This window comes from Mustela putorius, unplaced genomic scaffold (assembly GCF_011764305.1).
Source record: "Mustela putorius furo isolate JIRA1106 unplaced genomic scaffold, ASM1176430v1.1 tig00003858_pilon_pilon_pilon, whole genome shotgun sequence".
NCBI lineage: Eukaryota > Metazoa > Chordata > Mammalia > Carnivora > Mustelidae > Mustela > Mustela putorius.
The window spans coordinates 46,575,977-46,594,210 of NW_025422010.1; the positions used below are offsets into that span (position 1 = coordinate 46,575,977).

An 18,234-nucleotide genomic window follows, 5' to 3' on the forward strand; every position below is an offset into this window, starting at 1 on the left:
TTGAATATAATTTGAAGAAGTTTGAAGAGCCCCACCAGCCCGTGTATCATGTTACTAAACTGCAACCAGAATCAGAAGTAATCTTCTGGCTAAGTATGCCAACTAGTTCCCACAGAAGGGAAGAAAGGGACCCTCGTGGAAATACTTCCAGAGATTTGTTCATCAGATTGACTCTCTGTATTCGATTAGGGTTTAAGGAAGTATAAACCAAGTTAGATTAATTTTTTTTTCCCCAGAAGCAGAGAACAGATTAGAAAAACTTTCGAGCGGGAAGGAACCCAAGAAGGTCAAAGACTTGAGGAGCAGTGGTTGTTGCCAATAATGGAGGAAAGCTGTTCATGTTTTCTAAGTAAAGGAGCAATCCCTTCACTTATTTCAGAGTTCTGACTTGGGCCCTTCATAAAGTCAGAAGGGAAAGTTCTGTGGAAGATGCGATAGGTGAGAGAAGGAAGGGTGATATGGTTGCATTTCGGCTAGGTGGGCTGTCTGGCGGAGTACTATTGAGAACGTAATCGTAGAGGTGGCCTGATTTTCTTGCACCCTTAATTGCTTAATGCCCCACTTCTTCCTTTAAGGTGGATCCCACATAAAGAATAATGATTTATTATTTAGTCTAATCCACACTGGTACTTATGTCTCATAGTAGATTTAATATTAATCAACTTAATTATTTCTCATGATTGCAGTTATAAAGGGCAATGGACAGGCTGAAAAATGTTTCTGGTAGCTTGTGATACTGACAGTTCAAAAATGGAGAGAAAACCTGGGAAATACATAGTGAATATCAGACATTCTGAAAACCAGCTGGTGAGTATTGTGGTACCACTGTGATATTTCAGGTGGCTCAGAGTTTTGTTTTCCAATATTTGTACAATCCTAATATTTCTTTATTATAACATGGTTCTTCCTAAAAAGGGATTCCTAAAAGTTTTACATGAAAACCAATTTTTAGCTATTCTTTTTACTACTTAGACAATTAGAAAACTTGTATTTTTTCTACATATCAATATATACATAATTGAGAAATTTAGTTTAATATTCTTTAATCTAAGATATTAGCAATTTGGGGGGTAAAATTTAATATCCTGTTCAAATAATTCTCTACAGTTATCATAATTCAAGCACAAGCCAATAAATTTAAATTTGATAGCATTTAACAAGTTATGTTTTTTTTTTTTTTTAAAGATTTTATTTATCCATTTGAGAGAGAGTGAGAGAGAGCATGAGAGGGGAGGAAGGTCAGAGGGAGAAGCAGACTCCCCATGGAGCTGGGAGCCTGGTGAGGGACTCAGTCCTGGGACTCCGGGATCATGACCTGAATCGAAGGTGGTCACTTAACCAACTGAGCCACCCAGGCATCCAACAACTTATGTTTTTGAAAATGTATGTATAGATTATGTGTTAACTGCCTAGATTTTTAGTGTAATGTGTAGATTTTCCATAGCTCAAAGATTTCTACATCTACATATCTTTTTTTTTCTTTAAAGATTTTATTTATTTATTTGACAGACAGATCACAAGTAGGCAGAGAGGCAGGCAGAGAGAGTGGGAAAGAAGCAGGCTCCCTGCCGAGCAGAGAGCCCAACTCGGGGCTCGATCCCAGGACCCTGGGATTATGACTGGAACCGAAGGCAGAGGCTTTAACCCCTGAGCCACCTGGGCGCCCCTACATATCTTTTTTTTAATACTTCATTTATTTATTTGAGATAGGGCGCACATGCCTGGGCAGGGGTGGGAGGATCAGAGGGAGAGGGAGGACAGATTCCTTGTTATGCAGGGAGCCTGATGTGGGACTGGGGCTCTATCCCAGTAACCTGGGATCTTAACCTGGAGCAGAAGGCAAAAGCTTAACCACTGAGCCAACGAGGTCCCCAGATTTCTACATATCTTTGGAGGTGAGAAGGTAATCCTGTGAGTGAAGTCTAGGCCTGGGCAGCAAACTATTGGCCTCTTTAACTTTATATGAATTTCTGTTTTTGGTAAAGAATTGTATTCAGATGAAATATTTAGAATTTAATCATATATTATATTATTTGACTATTGTTTATATTTTTAGAAGAAACATTTCAGTGCTGTGCATTTATGGTTGTCTTTTATGTAACTGCATGCCTGATTAAAGACCTTGATATTGGGAACAGCCATGGAAATGTGCTGAGATCAGTACAGATTTGAATGGAAAATTACATTTTCTTTTTTTTTTTTTTTAATTTTTATTTTTTTAAAGTTTTTTTTTTTTGTTTTTGTTTTTTTTTATTTGACAGAAAGACATCACAAGTAGGCAGAGAGGCAGGCAGAGAGAGAGGGAGAAGCAGGCTCCCTGCCAAGCAGAGAGCCCGACTCGGGGCTCGATCCCAGGACCCTGGGATAATGACCTGAGCTGAAGGCAGAAGCTTTAACCCACTGAGCCACCCAGGCGCCCCGAAAATTACATTTTCTTGAGGAAAAATATTTTTGTCCCTATGCCCTAACAAGGAAATTACAAGGCAGAGAAATTGTTTTCTTGATTCTAGATCAGCACTGCCTTCCCCTGAAGATGTTCTTCAGGGACCTTCTAGCCTTGTGAGTCTTTAATTGTGTCTTTGTAGTGTCAAGAAACTCAGTTAAAAAGGTCCTATGTTTTTATCTGGAAGTTTGATCATTTCAGTTGTACACTTAGGTTTATGATCCATTTAAAATTCATTTTTATATGTGGCAGGAAGTAGGGTTAAACATTGTTTTCAATATGGAGATTTTTTGCTGTACAGATGTAAAGGTCATCTTGTCTGTACTGAACATGAAGCTTTTTTGTAAATCAAAAGACTATGTATGTGTAGGTCTGTCGGGACTCTTATCTGTTCCGTTGTTCTATTTGTCTGGTACCACTGCTACACTGTCTTGATTACCCTAGCTTTATAATAAATCTTGAAATTTGGTAGTACTTAAACATTGCTCTTCAAGTTATCTTTGCTATTCAAGATCCTTTGCATTTCTATAGAAATTTTTAGAATTAGCTTGTTGATCTCTATTAAAATACTTACGCAGTTTTGACTGGGAGATCATTGAATTGGCATTTAATTTGTGAAAATTTATATCATAATACCTAAATTCTTCAAATCCATGAACATGGCTTGCTTTTTCTTTTATACTGGTCTTCTTTAATTTTTATTAACAATGATTTGAGGTTTTAATGTAGAGATTAAGTACTTTTATGTTTAGATTTATTTTTAGATGCTTTTTGTGTTGTTTTAAATGGCATATTAAGTTCAATTTCAAATGTTTTCTTGCTATTTTATAGAAATCCAATTGACTTTTGTATTCTTACCTTGTATCCAGTGGTACATTAATTCATTATATTTCTTTGTAGATTCTTTCAGATTTTCTGTAAACTCGGTTATATCATTATCCTTTTTTTCAAATTTTAAAACATGTTGTTTTCTTAACCTAATGCACTAAGACCTCCAGTGTAATATTGAATGGAAGTGATAAAAGTGAGTATCATGCATTTTTCCCCAAATTAAGGGGGAAAGTGTGAAATATTTAATCATTAATTATAACATTAGCTTTAAGTTTCATGGAGCTATTCTTTATCAGATTATGGACGATCCATCTATTATTAGTTTGCTGAGAAATTTTATCATAAGTGGCCATGAAATTTTTACATTTTTATATATTTTTGAATTTAATTTACTACTATTTTGCTTAGAGAATATTTGTACCTACATTTTTCAGAGACTGACCTTCAAAGGATTCATGGTCAATCCTTTAGGTTTCTATGCCAGAAAGCCTCAATATCTGACAACTGTCCTAAGGGGGGAAACCAGTCTTGTGTTTGTAGTTAAGTCTCCTTCTAGAATGATTTTCTCTTCTGTTCACTATGATACTGCTACAGACTTTATTCTGCCTTTCTGTCCCAGGCCCTTAGCCTCTGGAGCTATCCCAGAACATTAAAAAGAACATTAAAACATTGCTTTGAGACTCCTTTATTTTCAAATACGTCATGTCAGCCTCACATGAATACCAAAAGTTATGTTAACCTCTTTTGGTAGTCAGAACCTCAGGCTCATACTCAGAATCCACAAATGCCCCAGACAAGAAGAAGGTCTATGATGTTAGATCACTTTGGAAAAGCTCCTTTCTTTTAAAAATTTTATTTGATTTTTAATCTATTTTTATTTTTTAATTTTTTTAAAAATTTTTTTAATTAATTTTTTATTTTTTATAAACATATATTTTTATCCCCAGGGGTACAGGTCTGTGAATCACCAGGTTTACACACTTCACAGCACTCACCAAAGCACATACCCTCCCCAATGTCCATAATCCCACCCCCTTCTCCCAAACCCCCTCCCCCCAGCAACCCTCAGTTTGTTTTGTGAGATTAAGAGTCACTTATGGTTTGTCTCCCTCCCAATCCCATCTTGTTTCATTGATTCTTCTCCTACCCACTTAAGCCCCCATGTTGCCTCACCACTTCCTCATATCAGGGAGATCATATGATAGTTGTCTTTCTCTGCTTGACTTATTTCGCTAAGCATGATACGCTCTAGTTCCATCCATGTTGTCGCAAATGGCAAGATTTCATTTCTTTTGATGGCTGCATAGTATTCCATTGTGTATATATACCACATCTTCTTGATCCATTCATCTGTTGATGGACATCTAGGTTCTTTCCATAGTTTGGCTATTGTGGACATTGCTGCTATAAACATTCGGGTGCATGTGTCCCTTTGGATCACTACGTTTGTATCTTTAGGGTAAATACCCAATAGTGCAATTGCTGGGTCATAGGGCAGTTCTATTTTCAACATTTTGAGGAACCTCCATGCTGTTTTCCAGAGTGGCTGCACCAGCTTGCATTCCCACCAACAGTGTTGGAGGGTTCCCCTTTCTACGCATCCTCGCCAGCATCTGTCATTTCCTAACTTGTTGATTTTAGCCATTCTGACTGGTGTGAGGTGATATCTCATTGTGGTTTTGATTTGTATTTCCCTGATGCCGAGTGATATGGAGCACTTTTTCATGTGTCTGTTGGCCATCTGGATGTCTTCTTTGCAGAAATGTCTGTTCATGTCCTCTGCCCATTTCTTGATTGGATTATTTGTTCTTTGGGTGTTGAGTTTGCTAAGTTCTTTATAGATTCTGGACACTAGTCCTTTATCTGATATGTCGTTTGCAAATATCTTCTCCCATTCTGTCAGCTGTCTTTTGATTTTGTTAACTGTTTCCTTTGCTGTGCAAAAGCTTTTGATCTTGATGAAATCCCAATAGTTCATTTTTTCCCTTGCTTCCCTTGCCTTTTGCATTGTTCCTAGGAAGATGTTGCTGCGGCAGAGGTCGAAGAGGTTGCTGCCTGGGTTCTCCTCAAGGATTTTGATGGATTCCTTTCGCACATTGAGGTCCTTCATCCATTTTGAGTCTATTTTTGTGTGTGGTGTAAGGAAATGGTCCAATTTCATTTTTCTGCATGTGGCTGACCAATTTTCCCAGCACCATTTATTGAAGAGGCTGTCTTTTTTCCATTGGACATTCTTTCCTGCTTTGTCGAAGATTAGTTGACCATAGATTTGAGGGTCTATTTCTGGGCTCTCTATTCTGTTCCATTGATCTATGTGTCTGTTTTTGTGCCAGTACCATGCTGTCTTGATGATGACAGCTTTGTAATAGAGCTTGAAGTCCGGAATTGTGATGCCACCAACGTTGGCTTTCTTTTTCAATATCCCTTTGGCTATTCGAGGTCTTTTCTGGTTCCATATAAATTTTAGCATTATTTGTTCCATTTCTTTGAAAAAGATGGATGGTACTTTGATAGGAATTGCATTAAATGTGTAGATTGCTTTAGGTAGCATAGACATTTTCACAATATTTATTCTTCCAATCCAGGAGCATGGAACATTTTTCCATTTCTTTGTGTCTTCCTCAATTTCTTTCATGAGTACTTTATAGTTTTCTGAGTATAGATTCTGTGTCTCTTTGGTTAGGTTTATTCCTAGGTATCTTATGGTTTTGGATGCAATTGTAAATGGGATTGACTCCTTAATTTCTCTTTCTTCTGTCTTGCTGTTGGTGTAGAGAAATGTAACTGATTTCTGTGCATTGATTTTATATCCTGACACTTTACTGAATTCCTGTATAAGTTCTAGCAGTTTTGGAGTGGAGTCTTTTGGGTTTTCCACATATAGTATCATATCATCTGCGAAGAGTGATAATTTGACTTCTTCTTTGCCGATTTGGATGCCTTTAATTTCCTTTTGTTGTCTGATTGCTGAGGCTAGGACCTCTAGTACTATGTTGAATAGCAGTGGTGATAATGGACATCCCTGCCGTGTTCCTGACCTTAGCGGAAAAGCTTTCAGTTTTTCTCCATTGAGAATGATATTTGCAGTTGGTTTTTCATAGATGGCTTTGATGATATTGAGGTATGTGCCCTCTATCCCTACACTTTGAAGAGTTTTGATCAGGAAGCGATGCTGTACTTTGTCAAATGCTTTTTCAGCATCTATTGAGAGTATCATATGGTTCTTATTCTTTCTTTTATTGATGTGTTGTATCACATTGACTGTATTGCGGATGTTGAACCAACCTTGCAGCCCTGGAATAAATCCCACTTGGTCATGGTGAATAATCTTTTTAATGTACTGTTGAATCCTATTGGCTAGTATTTTGTTGAGTATTTTTGCATTTGTGTTCATCAAGGATATTGGTCTATAGCTCTCTTTTTTGGTGGGATCCTTGTCTGGTTTTGGGATCAAGGTGATGCTGGCCTCATAAAATGAGTTTGAAAGTTTTCCTTCCATTTCTACTTTTTGGAACAGTTTCAGGAGAATAGGAATTAGTTCTTCTTTAAATGTTTGGTAGAATTCCCCCGGGAAGCCATCTGGCCCTGTGCTTTTGTTTGTTTGGAGATTTTTAATGACTATTTCAATCTCCTTACTGGTTATGGGTCTGTTCAGGCTTTCTATTTTTTCCTGGTTCAGTTGTAGTAGTTTATATGTCTCTAGGAATGCATCCATTTCTTCCAGATTGTCAAATTTATTGGCGTAGAGTTGCACATAGTATGTTCTTATAATAGTTTGTATTTCTTTGGTGTTAGTTGTGATCTCTCCTCTTTCATTCATGATTTTATTTATTTGGGTCCTTTCTCTTTTCTTTTTGATAAGTCGGGCCAGGGATTTATCAATTTTATTAATTCTTTCAAAGAACCAGCTCCTAGTTTCGTTGATTTGTTCTATTATTTTTTTGGTTTCTATTTCATTGATTTCTGCTCTGATCTTTATGATTTCTCTTCTCCTGCTGGGTTTAGGGTTTCTTTCTTGTTCTTTCTCCAGCTCCTTTAGGTGTAGGGTTAGGTTGTGTACCTGAGACCTTTCTTGTTTCTTGAGAAAGGCTTGTACCGCTATATATTTTCCTCTCAGGACTGCCTTTGTTGTGTCCCACAGATTTTGAACTGTTGTATTTTCATTATCATTTGTTTCCATGATTTTTTTCAATTCTTCTTTAATTTCCCGGTTGACCCATTCATTCTTTAGAAGGATGCTATTTAGTCTCCATGTATTTGGGTTCTTTCCAAACTTCCTTTTGTGGTTGAGTTCTAGCTTTAGAGCATTGTGGTCTGAAAATATGCCGGGAATGATCCCAATCTTTTGATACCGGTTGAGTCCTGATTTAGGACCGAGGATATGATCTATTCTGGAGAATGTTCCATGTGCACTAGAGAAGAATGTGTATTCTGTTGCTTTGGGATGAAATGTTCTGAATATATCTGTGATGTCCATCTGCTCCAGTGTGTCATTTAAGGCCTTTATTTCCTTGCTGATCTTTTGCTTGGATGATCTGTCCATTTCAGTGAGGGGAGTGTTAAAGTCCCCTACTATTATTGTATTATTGTTGATGTGTTTCTTTGATTTTGTTATTAATTGGTTTATATAGTTGGCTGCTCCCACGTTGGAGGCATAGATATTTAAAATTGTTAAATCTTCTTGTTGGACAGACCCTTTGAGTATGATATAGTGTCCTTCCTCATCTCTTATTATAGTCTTTGGCTTAAAATCTAATTGATCTGATATAAGGATTGCCACTCCTGCTTTCTTCTGATGTCCATTAGCATGGTAAATTCTTTTCCACCCCCTCACTTTAAATCTGGAGGTGTCTTCGGGCTTAAAATGAGTTTCTTGGAGGCAACATATAGATGGGTTTTGTTTTTTTATCCATTCTGATACCCTGCGTCTTTTGACAGGGGCATTTAGCCCATTCACATTCAGGGTAACTATTGAGAGATATGAACTTAGTGCCATTGTATTGCCTGTAAGGTTATTATTGTATATTGTATATTGTATAAGGTTATTATTATTATTGTATATGGTCTCTGTTCCTTTCTGATCTACCACTTGTAGGCCCTCTCTTTGCTTAGAGGACCCCTTTCAATATTTCCTGTAGAGCTGGTTTGGTGTTTGCAAATTCTTTCAGTTTTTGTTTGTCCTGGAAGCTTTTAATCTCTCCTTTTATTTTTAATGATAGCCTAGCTGGATATAGTATTCTTGGCTGCATGTTTTTCTCGTTTAGTGCTCTGAAAATATCATGCCAGCTCTTTCTGGCCTGCCAGGTCTCTGTGGATAAGTCAGCTGCCAATCTAATATTTTTACCATTGTATGTTACAGACTTCTTTTCCCGGGCTGCTTTCAGGATTTTCTCTTTGTCACTGAGACTTGTAAATTTTACTATTAGGTGATGGGGTGTGGGCCTATTCTTATTGATTTTGAGGGGCGTTCTCTGAACCTCCTGAATTTTGATGCTCATTCCCTTTGCCATATTGGGGAAATTCTCCCTAATAATTCTCTCCAGTATACCTTCTGCTCCCCTCTCTCTTTCTTCTTCTTCTGGAATCCCAATTATTCTAATGTTGTTTCGTCTTATGGTGTCACTTATCTCTCGAATTCTCCCCTCGTGGTCAGTAGCTGTTTGTCCCTCTTTTGCTCAGCTTCTTTATTCTCTGTCATTTGGTCTTCTATATCACTAATTCTTTCTTCTGCCTCATTTATCCTAGCAGTGAGAGCCTCCATTTTTGATTGCACCTCATTAATAGCTTTTTTGATTTCAACTTGGTTAGATTTTAGTTCTTTTATTTCTCTAGAAAGGGCTTTTATATCTCTCGAGAGGGGTTCTCTAATATCTTCCATGCCTTTTTCGAGCCCGGCTAGAACCTTGAGAATTGTCATTCTGAACTCTAGATCTGACATATTACCAATGTCTGTATTGATTAGGTCCCTAGCCTTCGGTACTGCCTCTTGTTCTTTTTTTTGTGTCGAATTTTTCCGTCTTGTCATTTTGTCCAGATAAGAGTATATGAAGGGGCAAGTAAAATACTAAAAGGGTGGCAACAACCCCAGAAAAATGTGCTTTAACCAAATGGGAGAGATCCAAAATCGTGAGAGGGGAGAAAGGGGATAAAAAGAGGTTCAAAAAGGAAGAAAGAAAAAAAAAAAAAAAGAAAAGAATTAAAAAAAAAAAACACCTAAGAAAAATGTAAAAAAGAAAAAATATATATATTAGATAAACTAGTAAAAAATCGTTAAAAAAGAAAAAGGTAACAGTTAAAAAAAAATTTTACCCGAAGGCGAGAAAAAAAAACCAAAAAATGAAAAAGAAAAAAATTAAATTAACTGCAAGACTAAAAAAAATCACAGGGAAAAAGCCATGAGTTCCGTGCTTGGCTTTCTCCTCCTCTGGAATTCTGCTGCTCTCCTTGGTATTGAAACCGCACTCCTTGGTAGGTGAACTTGGTCTCGGCTGGATTTCTTGTTGATCTTCTGGGGGAGGGGCCTGTTGTAGTGATTCTCAAGTGTCTTTGCCCCAGGCGGAATTACACCGCCCTTACCCGGGGCCGGGGTGGGTAATCCACTCGGGTTTGCTTTCAGGAGTTTTTGTTCCCTGAGCGCTTTCCGTAGAGTTCCGGAGGACGGGAATACAAATGGCGGCCTCCTGGTCTCCGGCCCGGAGGAGCCGAGAGCTCAGGGCCGCACTCCTCAGTGCGCCCTCAGAGAACAGCGCCAGTTACTCCCGTCTGCCTGCCCTCCGGCCGCGCTCCGAGCTCACTGAGCCTGCGACCGGTTCAAGGTCACCCCATGCTGCGAGCTTACAGTCGGCTCTGTCTCTGTAGCCGGCTTTCCCGTTCCAATACCCGCAAGCTCTGCGACACTCAGACACCCCCGATCCTTCTGTGACCCTGTGGGACCTGAGGCCACGCTGACCCCGCGTGGGCTTCGCCCCGGTTTAGCCTCTGGAGCGATGTCCCTCGGCGGAACAGACTTTTAAAAGTCCTGATTTTGTGCGCGGTTGCTCGGCCGCTTGCCGGGAGCTGGCCCCTTCCCCCCGGGGTCTATCTTCCCGTCACTTTGGATTCACTTCTCCGCCGGTCCTACCTTTCAGAAAGTGGTTGTTTTTCTGTTTCCAGAATTGCTGTTCTTCTTCTCTTCGATCTGCCGATGGATTTTCAGGTGTTTGCAATCTTTAGATAAGCTATCTAGCTGATCTCCGTGCTAGCTGAAGTAGTCTCAGCCTGCTACTTCTCCGCCATCTTGACTCCTCCCCCCTTTAATCTATTTTTAAATTTTAGATAATCTAATTTCAGTTTTTTCAAAGCTCTCCCTTTGTTTTGTTTTGTTGTTTAATTGCAGTGGAAGAAGTGACTTTTTGCAATTTACTAAATCCAGAATCTCACTTCACCTCTCTAGATACTGGCTTTCTCAAAAGAGTTGTTTTGATAAGCCTTAACGTCTCTATCACCACTCCAATTTGTCCCTCTTCATTTTTCCCTTCCTTCTCCTAATGTCCTCCATGCTATTCCTTATGTTCCACAAATAAGTGAAACTGTATGATAATTTACTTTCTCAGCTCAGCTTATTTCACTCAGCATAATATCCTCCAGTCCCAGGTCCCATCCATGTTGATGCAAAAGTTGGGTATTCATCTTTTCTGATGCCTGAGTAATATTCCATTGTGTATATGGACCAACCACATCTTCTAACATAATATAATTAAAAAAAAAAAAAGAAGCCTTAAGATCTCTAGAATTTTAATAGTAGGACTTTTAAAAATATGATCTCTCTATACTAACTTGCAATGTAATGATATTTAACAAATGTATTAAATATGACGAGGATAAAAGATAATGTCTGTTCCTGGATTTTGCTTCAATAATTTTATAAAATAATTAAATATAACTTAGGATGACATAACTAGATTTCCATGTTTTGAGAATAGTATAATGAATATATTCTTTTGTTCTTTAATCAGGTTTCAAATGATCTTATTTGGTCAAATATGTCATTATATTCAACAGTCTGATTTATATTGTCAGAGTATTTTGCCTTAGACATCAAATACAGTAGCTTCTTTTTTTTCTCCATTCTTTTCTATGCACAGTCATTCAACCCAAGAAACCATGAAGCTCACAATTCGTCATGTCAGTTTTCAACATCAGCTGATGTAACTGGTGATGTTGGTACTGATTTAACTGGTGTCTGCACTAATACAGGGACCCTTGGACACTCAGAATCTCCAAACAGAGAATTCCAACATTGTCAGGTAATGTTTGGGGCAACACTTTTTCTCCAGGTTATGATGTAATAAACATGGAAATACTCTTGATCTGATAATATTTTGGAGGAAAAGCATCCAGTAATTAACATTATCACCATTCTTCTGGAAATCTACAACATTTTTTGAACATGTAAAGTCACTGAGAGGGAATGCAAAAGAGATGGATTTATGGAGGTCTTCATTTAAAGAGCTAATGATTTTGATGGAATAAAAGAACATACACAGAGTTTATGAGACTAAAGGAAGGAAATAAAGCAAAGTTTTGGGCTCCCTTATTTGGAAGGCTGAGTAGATGATGTCAACAACTGCACTGACAGTGAGACATTTTAACCCTTGCTCCATGGAAGATGAAGTCATGTGTTAAGGCTCTGAGGACCTAGTCTGTGGGTCTCACTCTCCTTCCCTTCCTGCCTCTGAGCCTAACTCTGGGCCTTCTCTTAGCCTTCTGGTTTTGACCTCATGTGTTTTCAACCTTGACTCACAAACCAGTTAGCATCACTTCTAGTTTGGTTCCCAAAGCGGATTTCCTATATTCCTGATTCTGTTTGCTATTCTTTTTTTCATATTGAAGTCTGATCTTTTCTCACAAGGCCAAACTTAGTTTTGATGATTGTTGATGATGCTTGCCAAACTTAGTTTTGATGATTGTTGATGATGCTTGTCAGTTTGGTTCAATGCTTCTCACTCTGGACTATACCCTGATCAATTAATGAATTAATTAGATTAATCCTACTCTAGGGACAGTTTGAAGAAACTGTGGTAAATCATGAGAAGATAAACTCCTTATGTCAAAAGACGTGGAAGAATGCTTTTTATATATAAGAATTATTTAGAGAATGTGTCTCTGATGATTCCAGAAGCTGAAAGTTACTTTAGATACATTTACTTACTTACCGATGGGCAACACGGTGGTCCAGGAAGTTTTTAATGTTTGTAACATACCTAGTTAGTGGCAATAATAACTGCTGGAACACAGGTCTGAAGTCTGTTTTAGATTAGTTTCTATTAATTCTATTCCCCTTTTTAAAGGTTTAAACAAAAAATAATGGTAATTGCTTTTTCAATCTAAGAAATGAGTATAGGTCTTCCTCTCCTTCACCTTTGACTTCTTTCTGAGGCCTATAGAACATGAGGCAAGAGATACCATTTATCTTTGCGCTCTCTTATTTGGTGCCCTGAATTCCCTCAGTCTTGGTACTCAGAGCCTTTGCACTGCTCCTGATTGCCTGTGAGCATCACTTATAACACCCAAACTGGGGTTTATGTCTGAAACAGAGTCTCATATATTGGGACATTTAAGAGCTACTCTGCGTGTTGTAAAGACTTCTACTCTGTGTTTCCTTTAGTGATCTTTTTCAGTCAAGAGAATAGGGATAATAATGAGCTAACTAGAGAAACCAAATGCTTCTTTGAATAATTAGTAAGTGCTAGGAAAATGTTACCCATACAGTTTCATTATTTACCATTTAGATCAACCCTATGAAATAGATGATGTTATCCATGTGAGAGCATCAAGGCTTTGCATAATGCTAATTTCCAAATGCCACCATCTATCCAGTGAAAGGTAGAGTTAAAATTTAAACCTGAATCTGTTAGACTCCAGTACCTATGCTTGTAATTACTACAGTGTACTGCCTTCTGCAAAAGATATTTTGAGGATTTTTTTATTATAGAGGATATTCTTATTCAAATTTTCTCAACAACACATTGAAGTAGATATTATTATCATCAATTTTGATATAAGTCAAGCTGATAATTAGACAAATTAAGAAGCTTGCTCAGGATATTAGAGGTGTGGGATTTAAATTCAAGGCTCTCTGATCTCAAGACTTACATGTTTAATACAGTGCAGTATTTTCTCTACAATAATAAATCATGTATGCATGATACTTCAGAATTTACAAAAGTAAATTTACTGATACTAATTCCTTATTCTTTCTTATTTTATTATATAAATTTTTATAGATGAAAGACTAGGATCACAGAAACATCTTATCAAGTGAAAATAGCTGGTGGTAGCAGAAAATGGATTTTGTAAATATTTTTAGCCCTGAATTTCATGCTGCTAAATACTAACTGGTATGAAAAGTTAGCCAGAAAATTTGATAAGGCTTTAATTAATGCTGTTAAAGTAGAAGCCTCCAATGCAGACAAATTTATGAAAGACCCAAAGTGGAAGAAAATTTAATCAGATCTTTGGAGTCCCTGAAATCAGTCTACAGCAGGCATCCACATATGTATAGATAGTTTTTTTGACAGTGGAAAGAATAAGGAATTTCCAAGAAGATATTTAATATTTTTCTTAGTTTGAAATGCAGCCATATGAAAAGAAAGCAGGAAAGGTTTGTTTCTTCGTTCCTATATTAAATACAGTATAAGGGCAAAGTCTATCTTAAATAAAAACTGAAATTTAAGTCACTATTTCTTACTGATAGTATTAAGATAGTTTCTTATGTTTATATATTCTTTAAATGAAGTTATATATATATAAAAAGAATTATTGAAGGCATTAATTTTGCTTGAAACATTTGGTTTCATTTGTAGTAATCTTATGTAAGTCCTTTCCAGGTAACATGGAATTTCTTCAGTGACTGGTCTCTTTGGAGAATCTTCCTGGCTTGTCTCTTAGCCTGTGCACTAACAACAACCATTGGAGTACTCATAGAATGTCTAGTGTATAATAGGAAAAATAATAATGCATCCATTATTCAGCTCCCTCAAAATGATGGGACGAGCTCATCTACTAGTTCTGAAACTATAGTACCTATTACTGTAATGGATTCAACCACAACATCTGATTCAACTACCATCACTATGACCACTGCTAGCACTTCAGTAGAACCAACTAGTGCTATCACGACAACTTCTACCACTTCTACTGAACATAAAACAATGGCAGGAGCAAACACTTCAATGAAACCAAATACCACAGTGACTCCCAGCAATTCCACTAAGGGGAAAACCACAAGAGCCTCTAGTACTGCTTCTACTGAACCTACAACCACAGCTACAGTCACCAATTCACTTCAACTCCCTACCGCAAAGATTGCCAGCACAGCCATTGAAGCTACAACTACCATGGGCACCATTGTTGCCTCTACAGAACCCACAACCATCATAGCCACCAGTACTTTCTCTATTAAGTCAACAGCTACCACAGCAGCCACCATATCATCTGAACTCACTAACACAAAAACTTCCAGCACTAACACTGAGGTTAGTACAACTGCAGCTGCCATTACAACATCTACCAATCCTACAACTACCATGGCCACCACCTTAACTTCTGCAGAACCTACAATCTCCAAGGCTACCTCTAAAACTTTTACTGAAACTACAACTACCGCAGCCAGCACAACTTCTACTAAACCTACAACCACCACAGCCACCACGACTGAGCCTATATCTACCACAGCTGCCATCACATCATCAGTACCAACTTTCACAACAATTGCTGGCACGACCCCTGAGTCTGCAACCACCACAGATACCACTACAGTGTCTTCCAAACTTGCAACACCCAGGGCCACCACTATCACCTCTATCAAATCCATAGTCACCATGGCCACCACTCCAAACTCTGCTGAACATACAACCTCCACAGCCTCCAATACCACCTCAACTGAACTGACAACAACCACTACAGCCACCACTTCATCTGAACTGACTACCACAATAACTTCCAGTGCTACCAATGAGGCTACAAGCACCAAAGATACCACTGTGAGCTCTACTCAACATACTACCACCACAGACATGACTACAACTGCTACCAAACCTACCACCACTAAGGCCACCACTGTTGTCTCTACGGAACCTAAGGCTACCCTGGCAGCCACGTCGGCATCTGAACTGACCACTGCATTACCTGCCAGCACTGCCACTGAGGCTACAACTGCCACAGACACTACTACCCCTTCTACTGAAACTACAAGCACCATGACCACCACAACTTCTACTGTACCTACAATCACCACAACCACCACAACCACCACTACAACCTCTACTGAACCTATAACCACCACAGCCATGACTACAACTGCTACCGAACCTACCACCACTACGGCCTCCACTGTTGTCTCTACGGAACCTACAGCTACCCCGGCAGCCACGTCGGCATCTGAACTGACCACTGCGATACCTGCCAGCACTGCCACTGAGGCTACAACTGCCACAGACACTACTACCCCTTCTACTGAAACTACAAGCACCATGACCACCACAACTTCTACTGTATCTACAGCCACCACAACCACCACTACAACCTCTACTGAACCTATAACCACCACAGCCATGACTACAACTGCTACCGAACCTACCACCACTACGGCCTCCACTGTTGTCTCTACGGAACCTACAGCTACCCCGGCAGCCACGTCGGCATCTGAACTGACCACTGCGATACCTGCCAGCACTGCCACTGAGGCTACAACTGCCACAGACACTACTACCCCTTCTACTGAAACTACAAGCACCATGACCACCACAACTTCTACTGTACCTACAATCACCACAACCACCACAACCACCACTACAACCTCTACTGAACCTATAACCACCACAGCCATGACTACAACTGCTACCGAACCTACCACCACTACGGCCTCCACTGTTGTCTCTACGGAACCTACAGCTACCCCGGCAGCCACATCGGCATCTGAACTGACCACTGCGATACCTGCCAGCACTGCCACTGAGGCTACAACTGCCACAGACACTACTACCCCTTCTACTGAAACTACAAGCACCATGACCACCACAACTTCTACTGTATCTACAGCCACCACAACCACCACTACAACCTCTACTGAACCTATAACCACCACAGCCATGACTACAACTGCTACCAAACCTGCCACCACTACGGCCACCACTGTTGTCTCTACGGAACCTACAGCTACCCCGGCAGCCATGTTGGCATCTGAACTGACCACTGCAATACCTGCCAGCACTGCAACTGAGGCTACAACTGCCACAGACACTACTACCCCTTCTACTGAAACTACAAGCACCATGACCACCACAACTTCTACTGTACCTACAGCCACCACAACCACCACTACAACCTCTACTGAACCTATAACCACCACAGCCATGACTACAACTGCTACCAAACCTGCCACCACTACGGCCACCACTGTTGTCTCTACAGAACCAACAGCTACCCCGGCAGCCACGTCAGCATCTGAACTGACCACTGCAATACCTGCCAGCACTGCAACTGAGGCTACAACTGCCACAGACACTACTACCCCTTCTACTGAAACTACAAGCACCATGACCACCACAACTTCTACTGTACCTACAGCCACCACAACCACCACTACAACCTCTACTGAACCTATAACCACCACAGCCATGACTACAACTGCTACCAAACCTGCCACCACTACGGCCACCACTGTTGTCTCTACAGAACCAACAGCTACCCCGGCAGCCACGTCAGCATCTGAACTGACCACTGCACTACCTGCCAGCACTGCCACTGAGGCTACAACTGCCACAGCCACTATTACCCCTTCTACTGAAACTACAAGCACCATGACAACCACAACTTCTACTGTACCAACAATCACCACAACCACCACTACAACCTCTACTGAACCTATAACCACCACAGCCATGACTACAACTGCTACCAAACCTACCACCACTACGGCCACCACTGTTGTCTCTACGGAACCTACGGCTACCCTGGCAGCCACGTCGGCATCTGAACTGACCACTGCATTACCTGCCAGCACTGCCACTGAGGCTACAACTGCCACAGACACTACTACCCCTTCTACTGAAACTACAAGCACCATGACCACCACAACTTCTACTGTATCTACAGCCACCACAACCACCACTACAACCTCTACTGAACCTATAACCACCACAGCCATGACTACAACCATTTCTCAAACCAGATTTCCTTAATAGCTGGTTCAACTATCATAACGATCATGACTTTTACCCCTAAAACAAAATTTAGATTTAATATTACCATTTATTAGATCTGGCCATTTAATGTAGAGAGTCTCTATTTTATTGAGTTCTTAGTACACATTTTAAGAAAATTTATGTTTGAAAACTGCTATGATTAAATAAAAAGTTACCAAATGTGAATACAGTCTTTTATTATTGCAAACTTTTAGTCTTCAATACACAAATTCCATATGTAATAGAGAAAGGACATCTATGTGGCAAAGGTATATTAAATACATTTGTGTATCACCACATTTTAGATTGCATAAAATTATTTTCATTTCATTTTCTCTTTAAATCATTTTGATATTTAAGTAATATTTATAAAGATGTTATTACTGTTTTCAATTAAAAATTTGTTTTCTACTCCTTTTTGAAGTAATCTTGTAAAGGCACCCAATAAACTACTTTGAGTAAACATTTACTTGTGTCTGCTATCTGCTGAAATGCTGGAGAACATTCATAAAAAGAAAATAGCAATGCAGATTGTAATAAACTTACAAATTTGGATTCTGTTATTTAGAATTCTTGGAAATTGACAGGCTTAAATCAATGTTGATGGTACTTGCAGAGAAGAAAATCACTGAAACTTAGTATAACCCATGAGACCTCAAGTAAGTTTAGCCCCTGCTTACCCTTCAAGCTTCATTGTGTGCTCATTTATATAAAACCTGTTATGTCCTAGCCATG

General features: G+C 39.2%; 1 protein-coding gene across 1 annotated transcript; it reads left to right on the forward strand.

The window, feature by feature from the left end:
- Window positions 1–676: 676 nt before the first annotated feature.
- LOC101678026 (mucin-2-like) lies at window positions 677–17,856 on the forward strand. The gene is given in 4 exon segments (XM_045065291.1): window positions 677–722; window positions 725–807; window positions 11,398–11,597; window positions 14,133–17,856. Coding segments are annotated over 4 exon segments (3,693 nt in total). The 3' UTR covers window positions 17,497–17,856.
- The last annotated feature ends 378 nt before the right edge of the window (window positions 17,857–18,234 follow it).